General features: G+C 39.5%; 1 protein-coding gene across 2 annotated transcripts in view; it reads right to left on the bottom strand.

The window, feature by feature from the left end:
- Nucleotides 1-25852, bottom strand: part of LOC109044451 (dopamine receptor 1) — a 356467-nt gene that overhangs the window by 21335 nt on the left and 309280 nt on the right. For both annotated transcript variants that reach the window (XM_072303416.1, XM_019062171.2), the window contains exon 2: nucleotides 1924-2026. Coding sequence is in view for 1 of the 2 variants with exons in the window: in XM_019062171.2 (XP_018917716.2) it covers nucleotides 1924-2026 (103 nt within the window). In the remaining variant the exon portion in view is untranslated. The remainder of the gene's footprint in view (nucleotides 1-1923; nucleotides 2027-25852) is intronic.

Below are 25852 nucleotides of genomic sequence, written 5' to 3'. Positions count from 1 at the left end.
CTCTGTAATATTTTAAAATGATATTGCTTGTAAGGCTTGACGAACAATCGCCTTTTCCCATGATTTATTTCGTTTAATTTTAGTACATGGTTGATGATTGCTTCAGCAGTTTTTTCTCTTCAGCAAGTCTGCCCCTATCGAAGAAATTTTGCACTTAGATGTAATGGAAGCTCTGCTTGACCTCTCACCAACAAATCGGTGAACAGAAAAATATCTTGGTCAAAAGCGCTCGACATCCTAAAACTCAAATGATGAACGGGTACTATGGGAATTGTACCGCTGATGCACAAGGGCACCCATTCGTGGAGAATGTTATGAACAATTAATATTGGCAACGTTCCTAAGCTTTGAATTTTGATTTAATTTGAATGATGAAGTCACTTAATGCCAGAAGAAGACAAATAGTACTTTTCGATTAGAGGGACTCAAAATTCAAACAGAAATTTTTATCCTCGCATTCAAGTAAATTTTCGTCAAGAAATCACACAACGTAATCCACTTGAAAAAGTAGTTTCAGGTATTATAGAATGAAAAGTTAATTGTAAAATTGTCAGTTATCATGGGATAATAATGCGTTTCCTTTGAAAGGAAGAGCTATTCAAATCGGAACACTCTGAAACGTTGAGAGGTGATCTTCTCGTACCCAACGTGGCCCAATTTTACACGAATTCAAGGAAATAACAAATACGTCATATTCCTCAAAACGCCGTAGGATACATTGCGGAAATACTTCAGGAGATTTCCGACTAGTCCTTACCTCTAGCGCAGACTATAAAGAACAGACTAAAATTCACCTGTACCCTCATACTGCCGTGCTAAGGAAAAACGCCGTATGGGCCTCCAGGCGTTGCCAAATTTCCTTTGACAAATCACTAATTTTCAAGAAAATTTTTGCATATTTTTCTTTCAAGTTCTCAGATAATTGTGTTCGCAATTTGATCTAAAAAGTCTGAAAATTTCAAGGATAAATATTAATAATATTCCTCAAAAATAGACATTTTATCGGAGGAAACTCGACAACTCTCAAATGCTCATACGGCGTTCTTCCTTAGCACGGCAGCATACAAGAATCAATAGGTACATTTCATTGTAAACAAAGTAAGGAAGAAGGAGGATTCAAACCCAAATACACCAAAAAGCAAATTTTTACCTGGAAACAGCCGAATAAAGCTCATTGAAAATATGGCTTTCCATACCCGAACACTATCTCCACTTATAGCGATCTGACAGAGAATGACAACCTTCTCGCTGTCTTGCACCAAAACCATTTTCCACTTCAATGGATAAATTGGAGCTCAAGTAGGTACAAGTACCGGAATCCTGAGAATCCAGATTCGACTCACCATGTCTATCGTGCTAAGGAAGAACGCCGTATGAACATTTGAGAGTTGCCACATTGTTCACACACAATGTTCATTTGCGAGGAAAGTTATGAATATTTTCCCTCGGAATTTTCAGGAATTTTTGGTGGGATTGCGAGCAAAATTATCTGAAAAACTGAAAGAAAACTAGAGTACCTATATAGCGAGAGTATGGACAGATCGCTTCATTTCTGGGCCCTAACTTTATTCGCGGAGGCATCGGTGAAGGCCTGATGGATTTCCGGAGTTTCACATATGTCTATACTCCCGCTATGCAGGTACTCTAAAGAAAACTATTCATAAGTTTACCGGGAAATTCGAGTTTCATCAAAGGAAAGGCAACGCCTGAAGGCTCATACGGCGTTCTTCCTTAGTGCGGCAGATGTCCGCTTATTATTCGAACGACGAGGGGCCATTAGCGAGGCTCCACACTCTACCTGAAATCCCTGAAGTGATCGGATTAAGATTGGAACTCTGCGTTTGGGTAGCTTATGACGCGGGACAAAGGGTGAAAACTACTTAACCAACCCGACGGAACGTTAAATTTGTGGGAAATCCTTACCGACGAGGACGATAGAGAGCGTTGTGAGCGTATCTTCTTCAGTACCGTTGGCTTGCCATGTATCGTTTTCTACTAAGCTCGTGCCATTGTAACCTCCAAAGATCTGAAACAGGAGGAAGAGTGGGTTTAGAAATCAGTCTTCCATAAACTAAACACATCATTGAAACACCTCGGAAAGGCGGAACAACGATAGATCTCTGATTTGAATACAATGTTTTATATAGTGAGATTTTCCCGTGATCGCTACGCGATCCATCCCAAGCCATCCATTCCAATATGCTAAAATATGAGAGTCACTTTTAATTTACAATGATTCCGTGCCAAGCACAGAAGCTCGAAGAGTTTATGCCCCGAATAATCACAATGTGTACTTTTACATAAAAAGATTCTATGAAGACATGTAAAGAGTAGTACTCAAACTGCAAAATGGATACCAAAAAACAGTCGCCTTCAATTTGCAATGATACTGTGCAACACACAGACGCTCGAATAGTTGCTTGCCCGAATAATCACATGTTGTGCGGATATCGGTGCAAATTTAAGTGAATTTTCTCCATATTACAAAGAACGTTTCTAACCTTTCTAAGGAATCCGGACAAACGTTCTCTTGTTAAAAATTAAATTTGGCGATGGCTGATTTGGCTTGGTTCCTTTCTGCTAAATACAGTCCAAATACGTCCGATAGATTCCTGATATCAAATGATTCCCAGAAAATCTAGTGACCTAACAGCTTTCTTTCAAAGTTTATCATGCGGTTGGTTATGTTTACCAGCCGCGTGATTTGCACTGTCAGAAATAGAGTAATAGCTGCTACATTTTTGGAGATCGTACATCAACAAGAATCATTAATCACAAGTAACATTCTTTTTTCCCCTAGCGGCCCGCAGAAATTAGTAAAAATAAGAGTGATAACTGGAAAAGTTCAAGACCCTGGAGATCTAGAGATCTTCAGCTCATAAGTGACAAATCATGAAATTTTATTAAGCAGATCCCTTTGTATTACTTGATATGATAAAAACTGAGAATCTGCAAAATGAGATTAATTATGAGCAATGATGATATAGGGCCCTTAACTTCAGAATCTTAACCTGAAAGCAGTGAAATGTCTATGAGGGCCCTAAGTTTCAACTTTAGATTCATGAATATTGAAAAGCTTTTCTGTCGTAATATAAGGTAAAACGCCGTATGAACCTTCAGGCGTTGCCAAATTTCCATTTATAAAACACGAATTTCCTGGTAAACGTATGAATAATTTTCTTCCAATTTTTCAGATAATGTTGTTTGCGATGTCAACTAAAGTTCCTGAAAAATTTAAGGTAAAATATTCATAACTTTCCTAAAAAATGAAAATTTTATTGAAGGAAATCTGACAACTCTCGAATATTCATAGGGCGTTTTTCCTTAGCATAGCAGTATTCGGGAGGCACTCGGGACACTCCACGCAGTTCCACGCTCAACGACTCTCTCCAAACAATCATGAGCTGCTTCAAAAATATTCACGGAAATCAAGTGTATAACAGCTGCAGGCACTCTCTTTCAAGTCGGAGGTGCGCCATTGACAGAAACTGTCATACGGATGAGATTCATATAGGATAAGCACACATATAGAGTGGTACTGTGTTGCCACTTCTGAATGTGAAATAGAGGTCTTGGGGGGATTCTTCACCGAACCATTTAACATTCATATATACCTACTTTTTGTGAAATTTTGCTAGAAACACAATAATGTCCTCGGTTCTTTTTAAATTCAACCTCAAGCTAAGAAAAAAAAAGCTTTTAAAATTGTGACAGTTATGGAAACCCGTCTCTGCTCTTTCAAAAAGTTCACCTTCATTTTCAATCAAACGCCTCGAGCAGAGTAAAGGCTGAATACATTAGCAAGGTTGCATGATTGTAGGCTGAAAACAGGAGGCGGATCCAGCAATTTGGCAGCACCGGATTCCCACCATTCAAACTTGCGTTAAATAATCGATTCTTATCGGAGCACCTGGCCCTTCCAAGAATCGATTTATTTCCATAGGTTTATTGAGAAAAACAATGTTGCCAAATTGCTGGATCCGCCAATGGCTGAAAAAGTTCTACCGCTGAAATGTTGAGTACTAACACAAACAAAGCGACATCTTTGCTGATCTATTCAGATCTATCTCTGCACAGAGGAGAGCTTGCAGATTACAAGCTTACTTAAATTAAATTTGGCAATGGCTGATGTGGCTTGGTTTCTTTCTGCTTAACATGGTGCAAATAAGCTGCAATCTCCGCCCGAAGGTCTAAAACTTTGACAGTTGTTTCATTTATTTAAAAGGAGCAATCAACAAGACTTCGTGCGGTAAAAACTGTCATAATTCTTCCTCCATCAAGGAGCAAATTCTTGAGAAAGAAGGCAAATTGAACCTCGACTGCTCTCTTCGTAGTAACAGTGCTTCCAATTCTTAGAACTGGTGACCGGAACTTTGGAGATTTTCCTGAATTTTTCCCGGAACTTTTGAAATTCCCGAAATGTTTCGGATCTTTCGCATTTCCCGAAACTTTCTCAGAACTTTTGAAAAAATCTAAACAGAAAACCTAAACTTTTGACGATCGTGGAGTGGGAGAAATTGGAACAAAAAAGATCCGCCGGAACTTTTGATGAACATGGAATGAGAGCACTGTAAAGTAGATTCAAACGATTGCCATATTTTAAGACAACAAAATGGAAATTGCGAGTTTTCATCCGACTATCAAATCGTTCTCTAAAAGAGTGAATCCCCAGATAAGACAGAAATATTTAGCCAATAATTAAACAATATTGTTTTGATATTTATGCAAACATTGAACCAATATTGGTTAAATATTGAACCAATGTTAAAAGCGTACTCCATATTTCCTTTTGGCAAAAATACTGTGCTTATACTTTAAAATACTGTGCCAATACTGTGAAAATATTTTTATAATATTTTGGGTAAACATATTATTTTTAAAGATACTAAATTAAGATTCTTTAAATATTTTTTGAAAAAATAATTTTGATTAAAATATTATCAAAATATCGTCATCTTGTGTAAATATTGCGACAATACCGACAATATTTGCCCAACATTGTAAAAATATTATGTCTTACCTGGGTAAAGTCAACCATAAAAAAGTGAGACATGCAACAACTCCATTCTTGACGATTTTGAAGCTTTTATACCGTAAAGAAATCGATTTGGCAACGTTGGCTTATTCAAAAATGATATATCATTGTCTCACGCTTGAAACGTCATCCCCTAGCGTAAAAGCGTACCGCAATTTTCACGTGAGCCCTGCTCTCCGTATAATTCTATGCTTTTCGAGGCTCATGCATAGATAGAGATACGTCCTTACGTCAGAGGAGCGACGAAAAGGCACTGACTGAAACGGAGAAGCGCACGAGGCATTTGGACGTATTTCTGCCGAACGGAACTAAGTGCATTATGACGTGAGCCCTGTTATGCACATATGCTTACGGGTCTCAGGGCTCACGTCTTGATGCGCATAGTTCCGTTCGGCAGAAATACGTCCATTTGTATTGCGATTCTTCTTAACGTCATGTCACGGAATCCCACGTCGTCGACGTATGATAACCTTCAACGGGCGATAAGCCTGCGACGTATACATCTCTCATTTTTACCCCTTATCGCCGTTGCTCTCCGAAGGACGCTTCGGTCGCTTTGCATAACCTTACGAATTTGAATGGATCCGTGATAGTCGGACTATCTATTTGGTTCATCCTTGTCAGTTACAAGTTGTGAGTAAGCAGGTGAGAGCACCCTAAAGTTAGATCAAATCGTACTGGCATCCATAAAGTAAAGAGCATCGAAGATATGCGACGTCATGGGCAAGGTGGATTGCATTGCGCAAAAGGCACTACTAATTCTAGCTCATTTAAAAAACGAAAAAAAAGAAAAACTGCATGTGCCATAAGTTTTCCTAAGCGTTCTTGAAGAGCGCCTTAAAGTTCGCTAAAATCGTAGTGACATCCATAACATAAAGAGCAGCGAAGATATGACGCATTGACGTCACAATAGGCAATGTGGCTGGCACGAAGCAAAACGCACTACTAACTGGACGACATTTTGCAATAAGGAACCACTATTTGTAGCTCATTTTAGAAATAACATAAATGCCATTGGATTCTCTACGCGGAAAAGTTCTTTTATGGAAGAGCCCTAGGGATATAGTGGTTCATCTGACTTAAAACTGAATTCAACTCTGTTTGTTAGGTTACTACAAAGAGTGTTTTCCGTAAAAAACCTGCACTCCCGATTTTCGAAAAAGGTCTCCCGATAATTTTCTCCCGTATACCGAAGTTTTTTCCGTCGCGTCGCACAATGGATCGAGTCAATTAGAGAGGTCAGACATGAAATTTTTACAAAAACTGCGAAATTTGATGTTTGTCTTGTCACATTTGAAAGTTCAAGGGGTGTTTCTAGAAGCAAATTTTACGAGGAAGCCAATTGTACCAATTTTAGAACCTCAAAGTATTGTAAAAACGGAGTTATAAGCGTTTAAAGTTTCCAAAGTCTGTCCGAGCGCTCCTATAGATTCGATCGACTGTGCCTCATGGAGGTCACAAACATCATAAAATACGATATTAGGGGTTGAATGTGGCATCAAAGCAGCAAGAGTCACCCGGCCGGCGGAAAGGGTGCTTGGTCCGTTTCCATCGGTAATTAACTCCGGTGCAGTTGGCGATGGCAAAAACAATCGCATCATTATCCATTGTTGCCTCCGATCGATTAACCCCTCCACCCACGCCCTGGAGCCCTCCCTCGAAATGCAGAAACCGATGAAATCAAGATAACTTGAACCCTTCGCCCCCTCCCCTCTCCCACCCCCGCTTTATTAATTGCCGTCCAATCGAAGGCCATTGTTTGCACCTACTCTCAATACTCCGCATTAGGAGTTGAGCAGTTGAACACAGCTCTCTCACTTCGTTCTGCACTCCGTTTGTACGTGTTGGCTTAGTGCCTTATCAGTGATCTATGAGCGAGCCCTACGTACGCAAAAACGTTGGATGTATATTTATGCTAAATGAACTGTTGAGGCTAAAATTGGAATAATCGTCCTTAAACCAAGCCCCCTACGCCCCACCCCCTAAATTTTGCCACTCCCTTGATGGTTCCAGCTGAAACATTACCTTCGGAGAGTGTCTGCGGGCCTCTACCAGAAAACTGTCGAGGAAATGATGTCCTTTTCAGCAATTTCAACTAAATTCTTAGAAAAAACTTAATTTTCGTGATTTCACGACACTGTTGTAGCCATCCGAAACTTTGGGATTAAAAATGTGTTCTACAGCATAAGTGAATTCCTAGATGGTCAACCATCAATGTAATATAATGATTAACACAATCATTAATATTGTTGGTATATTATGATATAATTTTTTTTTTATTAGAAGTGAAGTCCCACTAAAAAGTCAATCTGCACTGGCTTTGTACAGAATTTTAGAAACACGATAGAATGAAAGGAATACGAAACTTTTGCTGAATCTTACCCGTAAAACTACAATTTGCAAAAAAACATGTAACCTAATTTTTTCTTCACTTCGCAGTTTGCACTGTTATAAGAAGAGGGGTGAAGTTCTGCGCCGGAGTCTATATAGCGCCCAAAAACCCCGATTGATACGAATGTGAAGTGAAATTAGCACCATAGAAGCGTATGAGATTTCGCAAAAAGACAAGTTTCTGCTCGGTAATACGGCAAGTTTCTCCGTAAGGAGAATAGTTTTAGCTCCGCATTCATGTCACTCGGGATTTTTGGGGGCTGTACGGACTTCGGCAAATAATTCCACTCGAAACTTTTTAACAGTGAGCCACTCCTGACATGTCATCACCTTCCGGCCAAAGTATCACAAGCTGAATGCGACGTTTGAAAATTTCCGCCGCCATTTCATTTTTTTACAGAGCTAGACACGACGAAGGAAGCTCAACGAAACTGTCCGAAAATTTCACTGAATTTTCGGCTGCCGTGCTTCGTGCTGCCGATAAAATTCAGTGAAATTTTCAAACAGATTCAACCAAAAATTTCTCTGTAAAAAAATAAAATGGCAGCGGAAATTTTTAAACGTCGCATGGCGCTTGTGATACTTTGGCCGGAAGGTGACGAGTGTCGACTTTTAAATTTAAAAAAAAGGACTCAGACTCGTTCGTGCGGGAGCTTCCACTGATTAATTCTTCGTTATCAAAACTTCCCATTCGTAATGTACCCAAGATATCACGACAGATTTCAAAGTGAAAGCTCAAGTGATTTGAGCAGCAACTTGATGCGACGAAAGCTGAAACGGTTGCTTCGTGGTGGAGGAAGCTGTATTGAAGAAAGGGGTAATTAGGTGGCATGCTGTGACGAGCGGCGGGGGAGAGGGGGCAAGTGCAAGTGTGAGTGGGAAATGTGTCAGATTATTGCCTCCGGCTTCCGTGTGGCAGGATTAAGAGACCGACGACGCAGATGTGGCGTTGCGAAATGAGCTTAAATTACCAAACTTGAGAAAAAGAGAATCAATCAAAGTTTGTTTGGTTTTTCATGAGAAGCGGCTACTGATGTGTACATTTTTTAAAGGAAACATTGGTAAAAGTATTGGCTAGGCGTGGGGTTGATAGTATACTAGTATCAACATGAGAGAGAAAACTGGCCTTCATCTACCCATAATTATTAAATGAGAAAAAATAAACACTAAAAAGTGGCCCAAACTGTATGTAACAAGGTAGACAAATGGTTATGGGTCTACATCATTTCGCGGGGGAAACAGAGCCAAGAAATTCCAAAAAAAATGTAATTGGAGTCAACATTTTTTTTGTTCTAATTGAAATGTTTTTGGAATTTCTTGGCTTCGTTTTCCCCGCGAAATGGTGTGTATCCAGCCCCATTTCTCCACCTTGTTACAAAATTATTAAATAAATTGAAAAGTATGACTAAAAATTTGACCCCGTTCATCAGAAAGGAGCCAAGGCACATCAGCTATTGCCGCATTTAATTGGGCAATTTAATTTTTTACATGAAAACGGTCGTGCGGATTTTTATGCAAATTGCAGTAAATTTTCTGTGTGGTACGAAGCAAATTCCTCAAAATGTTCAAAGGAATCTGTACAAACGTTCTCTTGCAAAATGTTGAATTGCCCAGTTAAATTTGGCAAAATACGACCAACATTTTTATGAAGATCAAACTTTTTATACTGAAAAATAAAAGTTACGGGCAATGTAGACATGCACTGGAAAAAAAACATTGGATCTAGAATCCAGACTCTCGAAAACATTGACAAGAAAAAGGACTCTTGATTCAATCAGATTTAAGCTTAAATCAAAAGGAATCCGCTCAAATTAAGAGGCTTGGTTCTTGATTTAAGCTTATATCTGATTGAATCAAGAGTATTTTTTCTTGTCGATGTTTATAAGAGTCTGGACTCTAGATCCAGTGTTTTTTTTTTTTTTTTTTTTTTTTTTCAGTGTGTAGCGATCAAAGGGCGTAAAAAGTAGGACCGTTCAGCTGAAACGTTGTGTCTACTTCCGTAAAACTTCGCAACACGGGCGTGGAGGTTATCAAGTTGAAGTTGATCAAGTTAGCAAAGTAGCTGCAAGTGGCTGAAACCACGTTAAAGCGCTGCCCTACCTTCCCGACCGCCGGATCAAAGTCCTCCACACTTTTACGCAACTTGATCAACATTTTCCTCGAGACCGCGGGATCTGATTATGTAGTTTCTCGTCGGCTAGAGGCCACATATGCCTCCCGAAGCTTCCGGGTCGGCGAGAGGCAGATTTGTCAGCGCTCTTCGTAACCTTAATTCGTCGAAAATAAGATGCCTGTTGCACGGGCGAGTAACCTGCGAAATAATTCGCCCATCCTAAATAAATTTCCTTAAACAACAAAATGAGTCTGTTGCACGCTAGAGATGCAGCCAACTGAATACATATTTGAAGGGTTAAGGCTCTCGAAAATCACGTTTGACACATCAAAAAGTTTGAAACCAGCTCCCTAGAGCGCAATTTGTTTAGTTTGTAACACAATTCTTCAAGTTTCCTGCGTTTGCGGGCAGTTTTTTTCAGTCACCGCCGACCACACTGGAAAAAAAATCACATGAGATCTAGAGTCCAGACTCTTAAAAACATCATCGACAAGAAAAAATACTCTTGATTCAAACAGATTTAAGCTTAAATCAAGAACCAAGCCTCTTAATTTGAGCGGATTTCCTTTTGATTAAAGCTTAAATCTGATTGAATCAAGAGTCCTTTTTCTTGTCAATGTTTTCAAGAGTCTGGACTCTAGATCCAATGTGTTTTTTTCTCAGTGCAAGTTTGCACAGGTAGAAGAGCAAGAAAGGACTACCCAAAGTTAAAAAATGATTAACTAACTTTTTCTACCGTATGATTTTTTACTTTTGAACTTCCTGTAGTTCTGCGAGGTTTGGTTCATTTCTGCTAGACCCCTCTCAATAAAAAGTAATTTTTTAAATTTAAAACAAGAAGAAAAAAACATATTGTTATTTATTTTACCTTAAATTCTCTTTCTATTAATTTCACTGGTTGAGTTCTTTGAGAATAGGATTTGCGAGCAGTTCCTATTGACTTAATAATTTTGCACATGTAAACCTTTTTTTTCCTGAATTCGACGAATTTTGTAAGCGTAACTGTCTAACATACGTTATAGGACGTTATTGCACAATTGGACCGCGTTAAGCAGAAAGGAACCAAGCACATCAAATATTGCCAAATTTAAGCGGGCAACTTAATTTATTCCATGAAAATGGTTGAGCGGATTTTTGTGCAAGTTTCAGTGAATATTCTGCATAGTACGAAGCAAATGTTTTTAAATTTTTAAAACCTGCATAAACATTATCTTGTAAAAAATAGAGTGGAGAATTTGCAAGGGTCTGAAATCTGATGAATTTCGTATTGAAGTGGAATCTACTGAGTGAACTGAATACGGCGATACTTCTGATACATAAATTGAGCAATTATTAGAGGAGATATGACAAAATAACCGATTCTACTAAAATACATGTGCTTAAATGGAAAATGCCGCCAGATAACGTCACAAGGCGCAAATTTTCTCACTTGTGAATAAATTTTTCTCCAAATTCTCATGTCAGAAAAAAATTATGAAAAATACTGCGAACTTAGCTCATTATGCACTTTCAGATGAAGCAATACAATTTTTGTGTGCAAATTCTCCATTGCCCGATAAAATTCGGCAATAGCGGATGCGGCTAGGTCCCTTTCTGCGAAACACGGTCCAGTTGAACTAACATCGCTTTCGAAAACTCTAAATTTGCATGGACCGATTTCGCGATTCGAAATCGTCCGAATAAGCTACAAACTCTTGCGTATTTGCCCCAGACCCAGCGATGTAATTTACTCAGGTTCGTCGAAACATTTTCCTCCGTTCACATATTCCCGTATTTTCGTGGACTTTTTTCACTGGGAGCGTTGACAGAACAAAATAAATTTCGGAGCGATGCGGCAAAGCTACAGGGAGCGTAGGTAATTAGTGTGTGATTAAGGTGGATGTGAATCGAGTCAGAGTCCGGCGACCGGGAACCGAGACCGCAGAGCCAAAATTTGAAAATAAAAACCAAGGCTCGTAATGAAGCCACGAGTGGAAATTCGCACTCGCAGACGGGTGGGCGGGGAGGGGAGGGATTGGAATGAAACCATTGTAATTTATATGCAAAGCAGGGGGGTGGGGAGGTAAGGGACGACCATAAGCAGCGTTGTCGAGTAGCGACTATAAATATACAAAACTTTCAAGTTAAAACAAAACGAAATGATAATTGAATCAGTGAGTTCGAAAACACACCAACTCGGGTTTTTTTCGATTTTCACTTTTTTACGGTTTAGTAACACTTATGGATAGAAGCATCAGCACGCAAAAGGAAATTTCGAAATTGCAATCGGAAGTGCTCGAAACAGCGACGGGAAAAGGGAAAAATCGAAGTATTTCATTGGAAATACCAAGCTTTGGCTTTCAAGGGAAATGGGTGACCATCCGATTTTGCAGTTTTCTTTTTTCGGTTCAGTATACCTTGTACCAATAAGTTATATAAATATTCAAGCGTTATTCAGGTCGAAAAATATACATTTTTCAGGGCAGACTATGAAAAATCAGTATCTGAAAGTCGGTGAGAACGAAAACACACCAACTCGGCAATTTTTAAATGCTTCCCTGGTAAAAATGGCAAGTGTTAGGTCAGTGAATTTTCCACTGAGGTCAGTGCAATTTGCTCTGAGGTCAGTTCAGTTTTCTCTGACGTAAGTGTTAAAGCACTTACCCAAGAAGTCAGCACTGAGGTAAGAGGCACTGACGTCGGGAGAAAGACTTACCTAAGTGCAGAGATGTCTCTGAGGTAAGCGGGACTGAGGTCAGGACTTGGTTCAGAGGGTAAGTCTCTGACATCAATCTTAATCGAACCGCACTCACTCCCAAAAAGTAGAGATGGCTCCCCCTTCCCCCACCCTATTTCATTTTCGTGGGGGAATATTTCCTCGGGACACGGGGACCACAAACTTTATCTTTCAGAGAGGCATATTTTGTAGAAGGTGGGATTTTCTAAGAGGGAAGGAAAACTAGTTTAAGTAGCCACACTCTTGAATAATTTGTTTTACCCTCTTCGTTTAAGATGACACTTAAATAATTAAAACACAACAAAAAATGAGATCGATAAAAATATTATCACCGCTAAAATATGTATTTAGATATATTTATTTAAGCATTATTATTTTTTTATAAAAAAAAATAGTTTTAAATTTGGTTTTAATTTTTTTCAGTTTTAACTGTTTTTAAAATGTTTCAGTCTCAATTTTTTTTAAAATTTTCCTACTTTATTTTCAATTCTTTTCTAACTTTTTTACTCCTTTACTTTCAATTTTTGTATCTGCTAATTTATATTTTTTGTATAATTTCAACTTTCATTATTTTTTTTTGCATCATTAGCTTTAATTTTGAATTTTAGTGCGATCCATTTTTTTTTCAAAGAAACGTAACTTACAAAACTTCATTTACATGTTGATTGATTAAAAAAGAATAATAGAAAAATTAAGTATCGGATTCACATTCAAAGACAAAATCATCATTTGCTGGCAAAATTACCCCAATGGGGGCCCTGAAATGGTAAAATTACGCCCCTAACACGTACACGCGCAGGTAGTGTAGTGGTTCAATCGCTAGGACGATCACCGAAGTTAAGTTACGTCGGGCGTAGTTAGTACTTAGATTGGAGACCGCATAGGAACGAGCGATGTCCCCTGAAGATTGTGATACTTGCTTGGGATTGAAAACTCACAGCAGCCCTCCCTGATCGTCAAATAGTGACTTAACGTACCTGGCAGATCGGTAATTAACGAAATTTTTGCCTGTACAGTATTTCTGGGAGTTTCCACTCCGCTTACGTCTGAGACACTTAGGTCAGTGCCACTTACATCAGAGGCACTTGCCTTTGGAACAGACCTAACACTGAGGTAGCAGATCAGCGCCCGGCAGCACTGACATCAGTGCTTAGGTCTGTTCCAAAGGCAAGTGCTACTGATCTGAGCACTTGCCATTTTTACCAGGGTTAATTCTCTGTCATCAAACATGGTGTATCGATTTCAACTTGGTGCTTTACAAAGTCTCTAAGTACTTGTCCTTTGGCACCAAAAAGGTTTTTCTTAAACTAACTCCTTCGCCCGCTGCGCAGTTTTAGGTGTTTCCTGAACAATTTTTTTTTCCGAGTTGGTGTGTTTTCGAACTCACTGATTCAATTGAATCGACGTGTTCAAAACGAGCCAACGCAAAAAAAGGAAGACTTTAGGGTTAAAAGTTTACATTGAAAGGGCAGGCGCGTATCGTCACCTTCCGGTCAAAGTATCACACCATGCTACGTTTCAAAATTTCCGCTGCCATTTTATTTTTTACAGAGAAATTTTTGGTTAAATCTATTCGAAAATTCCACTGAATTTTAACGGCAGCACAAAGAAAATCAGTGACATTTCCGAGAAGCTTTGTTGAACAATTTCTCGGTGAAAAAATAAAATGGCGGCGGAAATTTTTAAACGTCGCATAGCGCTTGTGATACTTTATCCGGAAGGTTACGAAGTGACGATACATCGTTTATTTTCAAAAGACACCAACTCTCGAAATTCATAAGCATGTTGACGGGAAAAAATATAACGGAAAATTCCCGACTTCCCACTTCCCTCTGTAGCGTTCACAATGATTCTCGCGAAGTGCTACACCCTTAAGACCAAATTAATTTTTCCCAAATTCTTTTTTTTAAGTGTCCCGAAAAAGTTTATTTATTTGAGTTGACCCCTTTTAAATACTAAAGATTCAATTGAGATGCAGCTAGTAATACTTTGAAAAGGTCACGATTTGATCAGTCTAAAAATATTTATCAGGCGCCATCAGATGATTTCAAATGAAAGTAAATTTATTCATTTTTCCTGAGGCTAATTCACAAGAAAAGGAAACAAGGCCAAAAATTCAACAAGAAATCCCTATGTACGACAATAACATGCTTAATTAAAAGGGAGGAGGAGGGGGGCTCCATCCCCCTCCAACCTGGCAAATTGTCACATGTTTAAGGCATTGTCACACATACTATCAACATTGTCTACTAGCCGATGCATATGCTAGAAAACTGTTTGAATAAAAAAAAAAAAAAAAAAAAAAAAAAAAAAAAAAAAAAAGTTCAGACGTGAACAGGAATTTGGTTGAAATTGGGACACATCAACTTGACCCCACATTGCATACAAGGTACCAGCTAGGTTTTCATCAAATAAAAAATCTAATTCCGAGCAAAATCTGACGTCTGCTGATGTTACGTGATATGGAATGCAGACCCGAAGTATAAAACGGACTCGTTTTGTAAATCCATCACGGGCTTCACAATCCTGCGTTTCGAGTCCTTCCCTCTCTTCCTCCCCCTCACCACCACCTTCTCTCGCAGCTAATCACTTGATGATAATAATTCATCTCCTAATTCGTCTTGTTACGTCACGGTGTGCTGATTAAATTAAATTCGAGTTTTTTTCCCCCGTTTCCGTGTAAAAACCCTCGTCTGGGCTGGGGTATTACTGCGTGTGAGATAGTGGGGCAGTGTAAGAGTTTCTTCGCGGCTTTCGATGGGGGATGGACCCACAGGCTACTTTTTTAATGCCTCCCTCCTAGCCGCAACGCTGCCAAATTTCCGACGGGATGCTTTTGGGTGACAAATAACGTAAGTCATAATTGGACTACATTTTTTGTCCGCGCACCTGTTTTTTCCGGTAGGTAGTTGACGTCCACGCGTAAAATAAGCAACAGTGACTTGGTTCAAGCGTTATATTTTAGGCCGTATGTGAAATAATATTGTCAAAATCGAAGCGCCTACAAACCTAACAGGGATACTTCACGCATTGCGCAATGCGTGCAGTATCCCTGTTAGGTTTGTAGGCGCTAGTGCGCGTTCCGCTCTAGCCGGCTGCCCGCCGCGCCGCACTATGGTCCACAGACTGGATTTAACGGAACTTTATTCGAAAATGCGCTGCACCGTTATAAAAGGTGTCGGATTTTATGTTTTTTGGGTCGCTGATTTCATTTTACATCTTAGTTTAACAAAATATTAACATCCTGACCGAGAAACTTCACCTCAAATGTGATTTCTGGCGCTTTTAAGACTGAAGATTTTTTCCACCCTATTTTGACATGTATAAAAATAATAAAAAAAGTGTCTCTCTGTCGAGATCAGACAATTCTCATTTATTTTTAGGCGGTAAATCCGAATATGACCTCCGATTTGGTCCATCGCCCTTAAATTTTCCGGAAAAGCCGATTTTACCCGGAAAAATGGACATTTTTGGTGTTTTTGCGACTGTTGACCTCTGCAACATGTAGGTAAAATTTTTTCCAGGTACTAAATAGTACTAGTTCGATGTATTTTGATTTACTGAGTCCGAAAATGACCTTTGTTTTTTCTTATCACCTCTCTTTTTTCCGAAAAAGCGACTATTTCCCGGGAAAATGAGCAAATTTGACGTATTTTTGTCATAATTGCAATTCATGTTGATAAATTATACTGGACCCGTGGTAAAGCGATTCTGTCATGTATATTAAGCTGCTAAATCCGAATATGACATAGGTTTTGCTTTATCACCCTCCAGTTCTCCGATAATGCCGATTTTTCCGCGCCTTTTGGGTAAAACCTTTCCCGGACTCTAAGTGTGTTAAAAATGCGCTTTAAAATTGATTTCTATGTTTGATATATCGATTCTAATGTATTTTGACTTGCTAAACCCAAATATGACCTTAGATTTTTCCTATCACCCCTCTTTATCCCGGAAAATTCAATTTTCCTCGGAGAACGAGCTTTTTCGGTATTTTTGCGCCAATTTTCCTATTCTATGGAGTTGTAGCGATTTTCCAAGTTCCTCTGTAGGTCTTCTCTGACGTCTTAAGAAACATTCAACCGGAGTTCGACCTCAACTTGCCTCTTACAACCCCCCGTTTTCCTCAGAATACGGAAAATCGTCGCAAAAATACCAAAAAAGCTCGTTCTCCGAGGAAAATTGAATTTTCCGGGATAAAGAGGGGTGATAGGAAAAATCTAAGGTCATATTTGGGTTTAACAAGTCAAAATACATTAGAATCGATATATCAAACATCGAAATCAATTTTAAACCGTATTTTTAACACACTTAGAGTCCGGGAAAGGTTTTACCCAAAAGGCGCGGAAAAATCGGCATTATCGGAGAACTGGAGGGTGATAAACCAAAACCTATGTCATATTTGGATTTAGCAGCTTAATATACATGACAGAATCTCTTTATCACGGGTCCAGTATAATTTATCAACATGAATTGCAATTATGACAAAAATACGTCAAATTTGCTCATTTTCCCGGGAAATAGTCGCTTTTTCGGAAAAGTGAGAGGTGATAAAAAAAAAACAAAGGTCATTTTCGGACTCAGTAGATCAAAATACATCGGAATACTTTTATTTTGTACCTAGAAAAAATTTAACAGTCGCAAAAACGCCAAAAATGCATGGAATATTCCACATTTTGATGTACGGAGGTGCTCTCCGAAAAAAATTAATTTCGACCGTTGGTGCAAAAAGGCGCAATTTAAATTGGCATCATTTTAAAGTCAAGGATATATTGAACAAGATTTTTCAATCCGCAAAGCATTAACTAGCATTAAAAAAAAGTTAGAGCTTCCTAAAAATTACGAATTTCACTGATTTCTAGCATTTTTTGGCGTATGTTTGGAGCGTTCAAAAGCATACAAATTTCGGTTCAAAATTAATGAAACGGGGTGAAAAGGAAGTCACTTGCCATCAGATGGATCCATGTTGCCCAAAAATTTACATAGATGAGGCGTAACTCGGTAAAATAAACACCCTGTAACGCACCACCGAATGCGGCTCACAATCAGCTAATGAAGACCTACCGAGCGCTCTGTTGTTAGGGTCCGTCACAATCTTATAAATCATTATTAGTCGATGAAAACTTAGGTGACGATCCATGAGAGTATGTATGATAAAACTGTAGTGCCAAACTTTAATTTTTTCCACCCTCAAAATTTGACTAAAGTTCCGTTAAATAGGGTCTGTGGACCATAGTGCGCCGCGCCGTGGCGTGCCACGGCGCTTCAAGCAACTGCTTCAGAACAAAGGTGTTGCCCAGCATCATTCTAAATTAAAGGCGCTCCAACATATTAAGAATGGCAGGCATCCGTTAAGAGTACGGAGCTTCCCTCGCAAAATAAATCAGGATACTACGGCACATAAAGAAAGTGGTAGTCCAAAAACTTACCAAGTCCCAGCATCCGTATTTAATATCGTTTAGCATACTTTTGAAATTTTATCAGAGAAAAAAGTGACTCGATATAGACAGAAACATTCTTGAGTATGCCATCAAGAAGATTTTACTTTGAATCAAGAATAAAATAGCTGCATGAAAGGGGGGCTCTGCTTGATGTAAGTTACTTTTCTTTTTATAAAAGCATCTTTTTTCTTTAAACAAGCATTCTTTTTTTATTGATTCATAAGGAAATCTTCTCCTCGGTAAATTTGAGCATATTTGGACAGAGTTAAACAGAAAGGAACCAAGGCACATCAGGATCGAACCGAGAAATAGAGGTTTAAAGTTTGGCTCCTGCATAAGACTCAATGTAAAAGATAAACTTCGAGTTCAATTTCTGCAAAATTTGCTCCAACAAAAACTTTGAATTTTTGGCGATAGACAGTAGAGCAATGGTTGAGTTTAAAACCACTCATAACTCAATTTTTTCCAAAATGTGGGTTGGTTCCTTTCTGCTTAACTCAGTCCATTTCTGCTTGAATCAAGTCACTTTTTTCTCTTATAAAGTTCAAAAATCGTACGCAGGAAAAATCTAAGAGCCTTTAGCTGAGGCAAATCAAAAGGTATATCCGGATCAGGTAAAACAAGATGGGATTTTCTTGAAAGATAATTAAGTCCTGTCGCACCAAAGAGTTGTAACATCCTATCTTACCGATGCTATTTGGACCATACTCAGCGATAAGCAACTACTTCCAGCTCATTTTAGAAACAACATATGCGTCATTGCTTCCCCTACGCAGGTCTGTGCTTTTATAGATGGACCAGAAATCGTAGGGTTGGTTCAAATAACTTGTCACTTTTTTTTAGACTTTATGTCCTTACCGTAGACCCTATACGAGAACTTAAATTCAGGGAAAACAAAGTTTTACAAGTTTCGAAAATTCATTAGACTTAGCACTTTTTGTATGATCTACAGTAAGGACAAAATTAACTGTTTTCTTCCTTACCGTAGACCATACAAAAAGTGCTAAATTAAAGGGAAACTAAACTTTTGACGGCAACGTTCTTTATATTTATCATGAATAAAATGTTGTCAGCGGAGTTCAGTAAAAAATTGTTGAGACCATTTGCAAATATATTCTTCTTGCATTTAAGTTCTCGTTCAGGGTCCACGGTAAGTACAGAAAGTCCAAAAACAAAAGTGAAAAGTTATTTGAAACAACCCTATGTAGTTTCTTATTGCAAAAGGTTGTCTACTTATGGATCAAGTTCATTCGATGGCAATTCAAGAATCGACCCGCTGTTTGAAACGAGCATAATTTGTCAATCAACCGGAAAAACAGCTCAACTCAATTTCCACTGATCCCAAGCAACACTGAGCCGCACACCCGACAAAGGTCATCCCCGCTTCTCCATACGTCTTTTTGCCAGAGCGATGGATCGACCGCAGCAAAGGATCAAGGTCGCTATCAGTATCGGAACCAATGCCGCACAGTAGATGGAGTCAATAGGAGAGGTCGGACAAAATTTGGAAACTTTAAAACGCTTATAACTCCATCTATACAAAATTTTGAGGTTCTAAAAGTTGTTCCATCGGTTTACTCGTCACATTTTCTGCTAGAAGCACCCCTTAAAATTTGAAATGTGACGAAATAAGCATTAAAATTTGCAATCACAGTCTAGAATTTTATGTCCGACTTTTCTGATTGCCTCGATCCACTGTGTGCCGATGCTCTGTTTCGAATTTTGCATCTGTGTTTGATTAATTGTGTCCGGTGTTTTTTCACCCCCCCTCATTCTCCTCCTCCATTTTACCCCGTCCCTCGCGGTCCGGGCCCTAATCGTGGTATCAACTATGCGTGACGGCATTTACGAGGTATCCCTGATTTATGACGTCATTTTTCACGGGTTCCCACCGAGTCACCATGGAAAGATCCCTGTTGCCGCAACTGAGGTTCGCTTTCTTCACCTCGTCAGCCTGAGAAGACGATACATGATGACCCAAGATCAAGAAACAAAAACAAATCGATACATCCTGAAAGAGGGAGCAGATACAGGTTAGGTCTTCGGTCAAATGGATCGCGTTTAGCAGAAGGAACCAAGCCACATCAGCTATTGCCAAATCCAATTTGGCACTACAATTTTATACTTGAAAACGGTTGTGCAAATTTTTATGCAAATTTCAGTGGAAGCCTGCTTTGTGCGAAGCAAATTCCTGAAATTTTTCAAAAATCTGCACAGACGTTGTACAGTAAAAACTTAAATCTCTCAGTTACATTTTTGGCAATAGCTGACGGGGCTTGGTTCCTTGCTGCCAAGCGCGGTCAAAATATCGATGGCTAAAGTGCGAAACCACGTATCTCCAATTGAGGCGTTGGATTCGACTCGAGGTCAAATTGCGAGGAATCGATGGTTTAATACTGCCGTGCTAAGGAAGAACGCCGTATGAGCCTTCAGACGTTGCCAAGTTCCCTCGGATGAGACCCGAATTTACTGGGAAAATTTCGGGTATTATTTTCCAAAATCTTCAGACAATTTTGTACGCAATTTAATCTAAAATAGCTGAAAAATCAAGAAACAACATGCATGAACGTTCTCCAAAATACATAGTTTATCAAGGGAAATTTGGCAACTCTCGAAGGTTCATACGGCATTCTTCCTCAGAGGGGCAGAATATCTGAAGTGGCCTGGTTCCTTCCTCCTAAACGCGGTCCAAATATCGATGGCTAAAGTGCAAAACCACGTACCTCCAATGGAGATGTTGCATGTGCAAGCGATTTGCGATTTGACTATTGATTCTAATGTAAAAGTTCGCGAGAAAACACGATGGTGCCGCTGGTTTTCTCTGGAATCAACTCTCAAGCTCAAAAAAAGCTCTCAAGTTGAGGCCAAAATGGAGGGGATATCCCACGCAGTGGCGTAACGGACTTCCCCTGGGCCCCCCTGCAAAATTTTTTCTCGGACCCCCCCCCCCATGTCGATAAAATTCCAAAATCATCCCCCCTCCCGCCCCTCTACTTCCCTCACCCCTTCCCGTTTTTTGGCCCGAGAAATTTCAAATCACGGATTTGGACTTGGACTTGGAATGCCTCTCTCCTCACTGTCCCCGATCCCGTTACCGATTAAATGGGGCCCCTAAAGGATCAAGGATCTAAAGAGTGGCGGGGGCCCAGCCCAGGCCCAAGGATCTACAAAAGGGCCCATGCAGGCCCAAGAATCGAAAGGCCCCCAAGGGCCTTGTGGGCCCTTTAGATTCATGGTTCACCCAAAGCCCGAAATACCTACGAAAAGTGACAGAAAAGAGAAAAATTTTAGTGATCACTGAGTGGACATTGGAAGGCAAGGGCCCTTCCGCAAAAAAAAAAGTTAGGGACAGTCCAAAAAAAGTATGAAAAACCCTGAGCTAACAATAAAAATCAGCGGTAGAAGCCCCATCTCGGTAAGTATAGGCCCAAAGTTTGAAACCAAAGCTAAGCATCAATGAGACAGAGAAAAAAAAAAATTTCGGCGGCCGAGGGCCCGGAGGGCCCCCTAGGTGCTTGGGCCCCCCTGCATAGCAGGGTCTGCGGGGGCGCCCGTTACGCCACTGATCCCACGCTATCCTCAAAATCCACCTCTACATCAAGACGAACTCTCCATGCAAAGATAGGGAGCAAATACATTGACAGGGCTGCCGCTTTATTTGGGGACTCTAAAACTGAAAACACGGCAACCCTGCTAATGTATCATTATCACTTGTGAGTTTAAAACTCACGAAACGCTGAGGATGTGTGTTCACGTGCTTTTGAAGATTTCTCAGGGCTGCACACACGGCTATTTGGTAGAACGCATCGTGCGATTCGAGATTATTCACTTGTGAGTTTAAAACTCACAAAACGCGGAGAATGTGTGTTTACGTGCTTTTGAAGATTCCAAGGGCTGCAAACACGGCTATTCGGTCGAACGCATCGTGCGATTCGAGATTATTCACTTGTGAGTTTAAAACACACGAAACGCGGAGTATGTGTGTTTACGTGCTTTTGAAGATTCCTAGGGCTGCAAACACGGCTATTCGGTCGAACGCATCGTGCGATTCGAGATTATTCTGCTAATCAAGAGTCAAATCGCAAATCCCTCACACATGCAATACCTCCATTGAGGAATTGGGTTCAACTCTAGGTCAGTTCGCGAGGAATGAATGCAGGGAAAAAATTGCTGATTCAACAATTCAATTGCTAAAAACAGTGGGTGCAATGTTTCAACGCAGATTTTACAACCAAAAAATGCTACTTTGAATAACATACATGCTATGTTCTAATGTTGAAGAATGAACAAGGGCTGAAACTGGGGTGGGAGCTGCTATAGCTTCTGTTAGTCAAGATGAAAAAGGAACTTGTGCTCTTTTGGAGAATATGCTCACTGTTATAAGTGTTACTCATCTAGTTCTAGAACTTAAATATTCTATTGATAGAAATATTCATGAAGAAGAATTTATTAAGATTTCCTCGATTTCCTCGTTGAATCAGCAATTTTTTTTTCTGTGCATTCATTCCTCGGGAACTGACCTAGAGTTGAACCCAATTCCTCAATGGAGGTATTGCATGTGTGAGGGATTTGCGATTTGACTCTTGATTGAATTGAATTGTTGAATCAGCAATTTTTTTTTCGTGTGTTTATATTCTCCGGGGGTTGATTGTTCGATCCGGCAGCGTGGCGATGGGCGGCTGTGACAGACAGGATCACAATGAGAAGAGTTATTTGGTCGCTCAATGGCCACGTCGCCTGGCGCTGAAGCAACCCTGCACTCGCACTCGCCCGTCATATTTTAATTGAGTGCCCTTGGTCTGGCCCTGGTGACGTTCTCCCCCTCACTTGACCCACCAACCACCCCTATTCAAACGAGTCCCTCCCCCACTTTCTTCATACTTGAAAATATTCTCTCAAAAGCTCATCTCGATCTTCGCCCGGTAATGATGTCGATCGCGTTTGTCGTCTTTGAGTTCCTGTTCGGGGCCGTATTCATTGTCGTTCCTTAAAAACCGTATTGCCTTGGCAGGTCTCATATCGACGGCGTAAGTCCGCAACCACGTATTTCGTTTGCGGTGTTTATAAATCTCCGCCCCCATTTTATGTTTGTGAAGGAGAAGAAACCAATATCATTCTTTGAAGTTTTCACATATTTTTTTTCACAGTCACACAGAGAAAAAAAATCACGGAAGTTTTCAAGAATAAAGATGTTGCATGTGTGAGGGATTTGCGATTTGACCATTGATTCTTATGTAGAAGTTCGCGAGAAACACGATGGTGCCACTGGTTTACTCTGAAATCATCTCTCAAGCTCAAAAAAAGCTCTCAAAGTGAGGCCAAAATGGAGGGGATATCCCACCCTACCCTGAGAGTCCACCTCTACATCAAAACAAACACTCCATGCAAAGATAGGGAGCAAATATATTAGCAGGGTTGCCGTGCTTTCAGTTTTGGAGTCCCCAAATGAAATGAAAACCCTGCTAATGTATTTGCTCCCTATCTTTGCATGGAGAGTTTGTTTTGATGTAGAGGTGGACTCTCAGGGTAGGGTGGGCTATCCCCTCCATTTTGGCCTCTTTGAGAGCTTTTTTGTGTTTGGAAGATGATTTCAGAGAAAACCAGTGGCACCATCGTGTTTCTCGCAAACTTTCACATAAGAATCAATAGTCAAATCACAAATCCCTCACACTTGCAACATCTCCATTGACGGAAAGTAATTTTCCATCCAAAAAATAAAGTACAATAGGAAGGCTGCGACGTCGCAGACCGAGATACTTGGTTGCGAACTTAAACCGTCGCTATGGCATCTGTTGTAACTGAGGGAGGTTTAAGGAATCCTTGGCTGTAGCATTATAAAACGGACAGTTCCTACGAGCTTTGAGAAAAATTCAGGGGTATAACTTTGGAAATGAGCTCTCGTGTGGAATTAAAACGGGTTGCTACTGCAAACAGTACAGAATGCAGACAAAAAATTAATCGATTCTTACAAACTTTTGGGTGGATACGGACGTACCTTAAAGCTTGAAACCCCCGCAATACATTTCCTTCCGTTTTTTTTTTTCTTTCTTCCTTTTTTCCATGTAAACAGACAGAGGCGTAAATGGCCTTAGATGCTGAAGCACCGCTTTAAATTAAACTGATCCTACTATTACTATTGTCTTTCTTCCTTTTATAGCAGCAAATCATTTTCCTCTCTTGCAAGAACCCATTTCCAAAGTATTAACTACTTTAACTAAGATGCTACTTTACACTAAGATGGTTCACAGCAATTAAGTGTGAAGTGACGGAAAATAAAAACGCCTTTGATGAATTGAAAAGGCAAGATGAGCTCCCAGAAGGTCCAATAGTGGTATCACGCCCTACAGCAGATTATCTTCAGCTTTTGTATTATAAAGCGTGTAAGTAGTTTTTTGCTGTCATGCTAAGAAAAAACGACATAACAACATCCAGGCGCTCTCATATTTCCATTATCTTCTGAATGCTTTCATAATTGCGTTTTGACCACACAACAAACACATATTCGGGTTAGAAATTGGCAGAAGAGGACGGTACTTCACTTGAAGGCACTGCTTTCATTGGCTCTCTGGAGAAATTATGTCACTTACTGCTGTCTTGCTTGAAACTACATTTTTAGCGCACTTCCGTCTTTCTCACATGTCTCGCTCTGATACAATTAAGACAAGCAGTGAACTCCAACACAATGTGTTGATAAGGCGCGTCATTAACTCGCACATATCAACCCCTTTAGTTTTCATTTACAGAGATTTCAAAATAGGCAAACAGCATAAAAAGAGAATTCACGATCCAACACTGCGAGGTCAAAGACGCACCTTGACGAGACCGTGTATTGTGAAAGTAGAAAGCTATTCGATCGAATTTAAGTTTTTTGATCTGCCTCAAGCAAAATCTTATCAGATTCTTGAAGAAAAGTGCTACGGAATAATTTAAGCGAAGAAAGGAAAAATTCTGTCGAACTCCTAGAAGATAAAGTCGATTTAAAGGTATTTTGGGGCTAAAATACCCAAATCACCGGTAGTAAAAATCCCGTTATATTATTGAAAAGAAATTGACTCGATATAAATGCAATTGCATTAAATACGTCTTGATTTTGTTATTTTAAACGTCTTTCCATGCAAAGAAGTTCAACCATGTCGTTGCTTTATTCATTCATGAATTGAAAGTAAGCAATCTACATCCCGAAAATCTACTGATTTGCCGTAAAAAATTGCAGAAACTTGATATACCAGGTCGATGCACCCACTCGTTGAATTTACCAACCAATTTTGTGAGTGCAAATGTGTAAGAATCAATATGCTATAGTCATTTTGGGTGCATTTATTTTTCATGAAACAATAATAATTTCAATCCCGAAAAACCATCAATTTTCCGTATAAAATCGAAAAAATCAAAATATGTCAACTCCCCGACGTGAAAATTAGATTCTACGTATGTAAAATGTAAATACTTATGTATCGATATGCTGAACAGAACTATGTGTGGACAGTCAGAAGCCCGCGGCAACATTAATTCAACAGAAAAACTGTAAAAATTAGATAGGATTTTAGCCGCTTTGCCCGCCTCTCCTCGCTACTTACAACAAACCGTTCTTATACTCATCTCAAAATTTTTCTCAGAGCTTTGGGTTATTATCAGCTTCCATTTAAACTCCGGTTCGATGGCCGAATCGGCTGCCAAAAAAGCAAGCCACTGTTGAGGGGTTCTATGAGAAATTCGTGATATTATCGGCTCTCAGGAAATCACCCCATGGCTAAAATTGGTGGTATAAATGTTTAAGTGCTTAAAATAATCGTATTCAAGAAACTAAGGAATTAAACTATGGAGTCAATTTCTTTTTAATAATATAACGAATTTACTACCGGTGATTTAGCTATTATAGCCCCAGAATACTTTTAAAGCGCCTTTGCGTTCCAGAATCTCGACGGAATTTTTTTTTTTTTTTTTTTTTTGCTTAAACGATTCAAGAAACATTGTAGTTAAAAATATAAAGATTTTTCGATTTGGACGTATGAAAAATGTTTAACTCGTTCAGGCACACCGTGTATTGTATGGAGTACTGCTGTTATTCGACCGTTGTCTTCAGGTCAAAATTCTTACAAAGAAGCCCCTTGCAAGAGGCAAATTTTTTGTAATTTCTCCCAGTTTTTTCAGCGTTAGGT

Source organism: Bemisia tabaci, chromosome 8 (assembly GCF_918797505.1).
Source record: "Bemisia tabaci chromosome 8, PGI_BMITA_v3".
Lineage (NCBI taxonomy): Eukaryota > Metazoa > Arthropoda > Insecta > Hemiptera > Aleyrodidae > Bemisia > Bemisia tabaci.
This window is presented reverse-complemented; position numbering and strand designations above follow the sequence as displayed.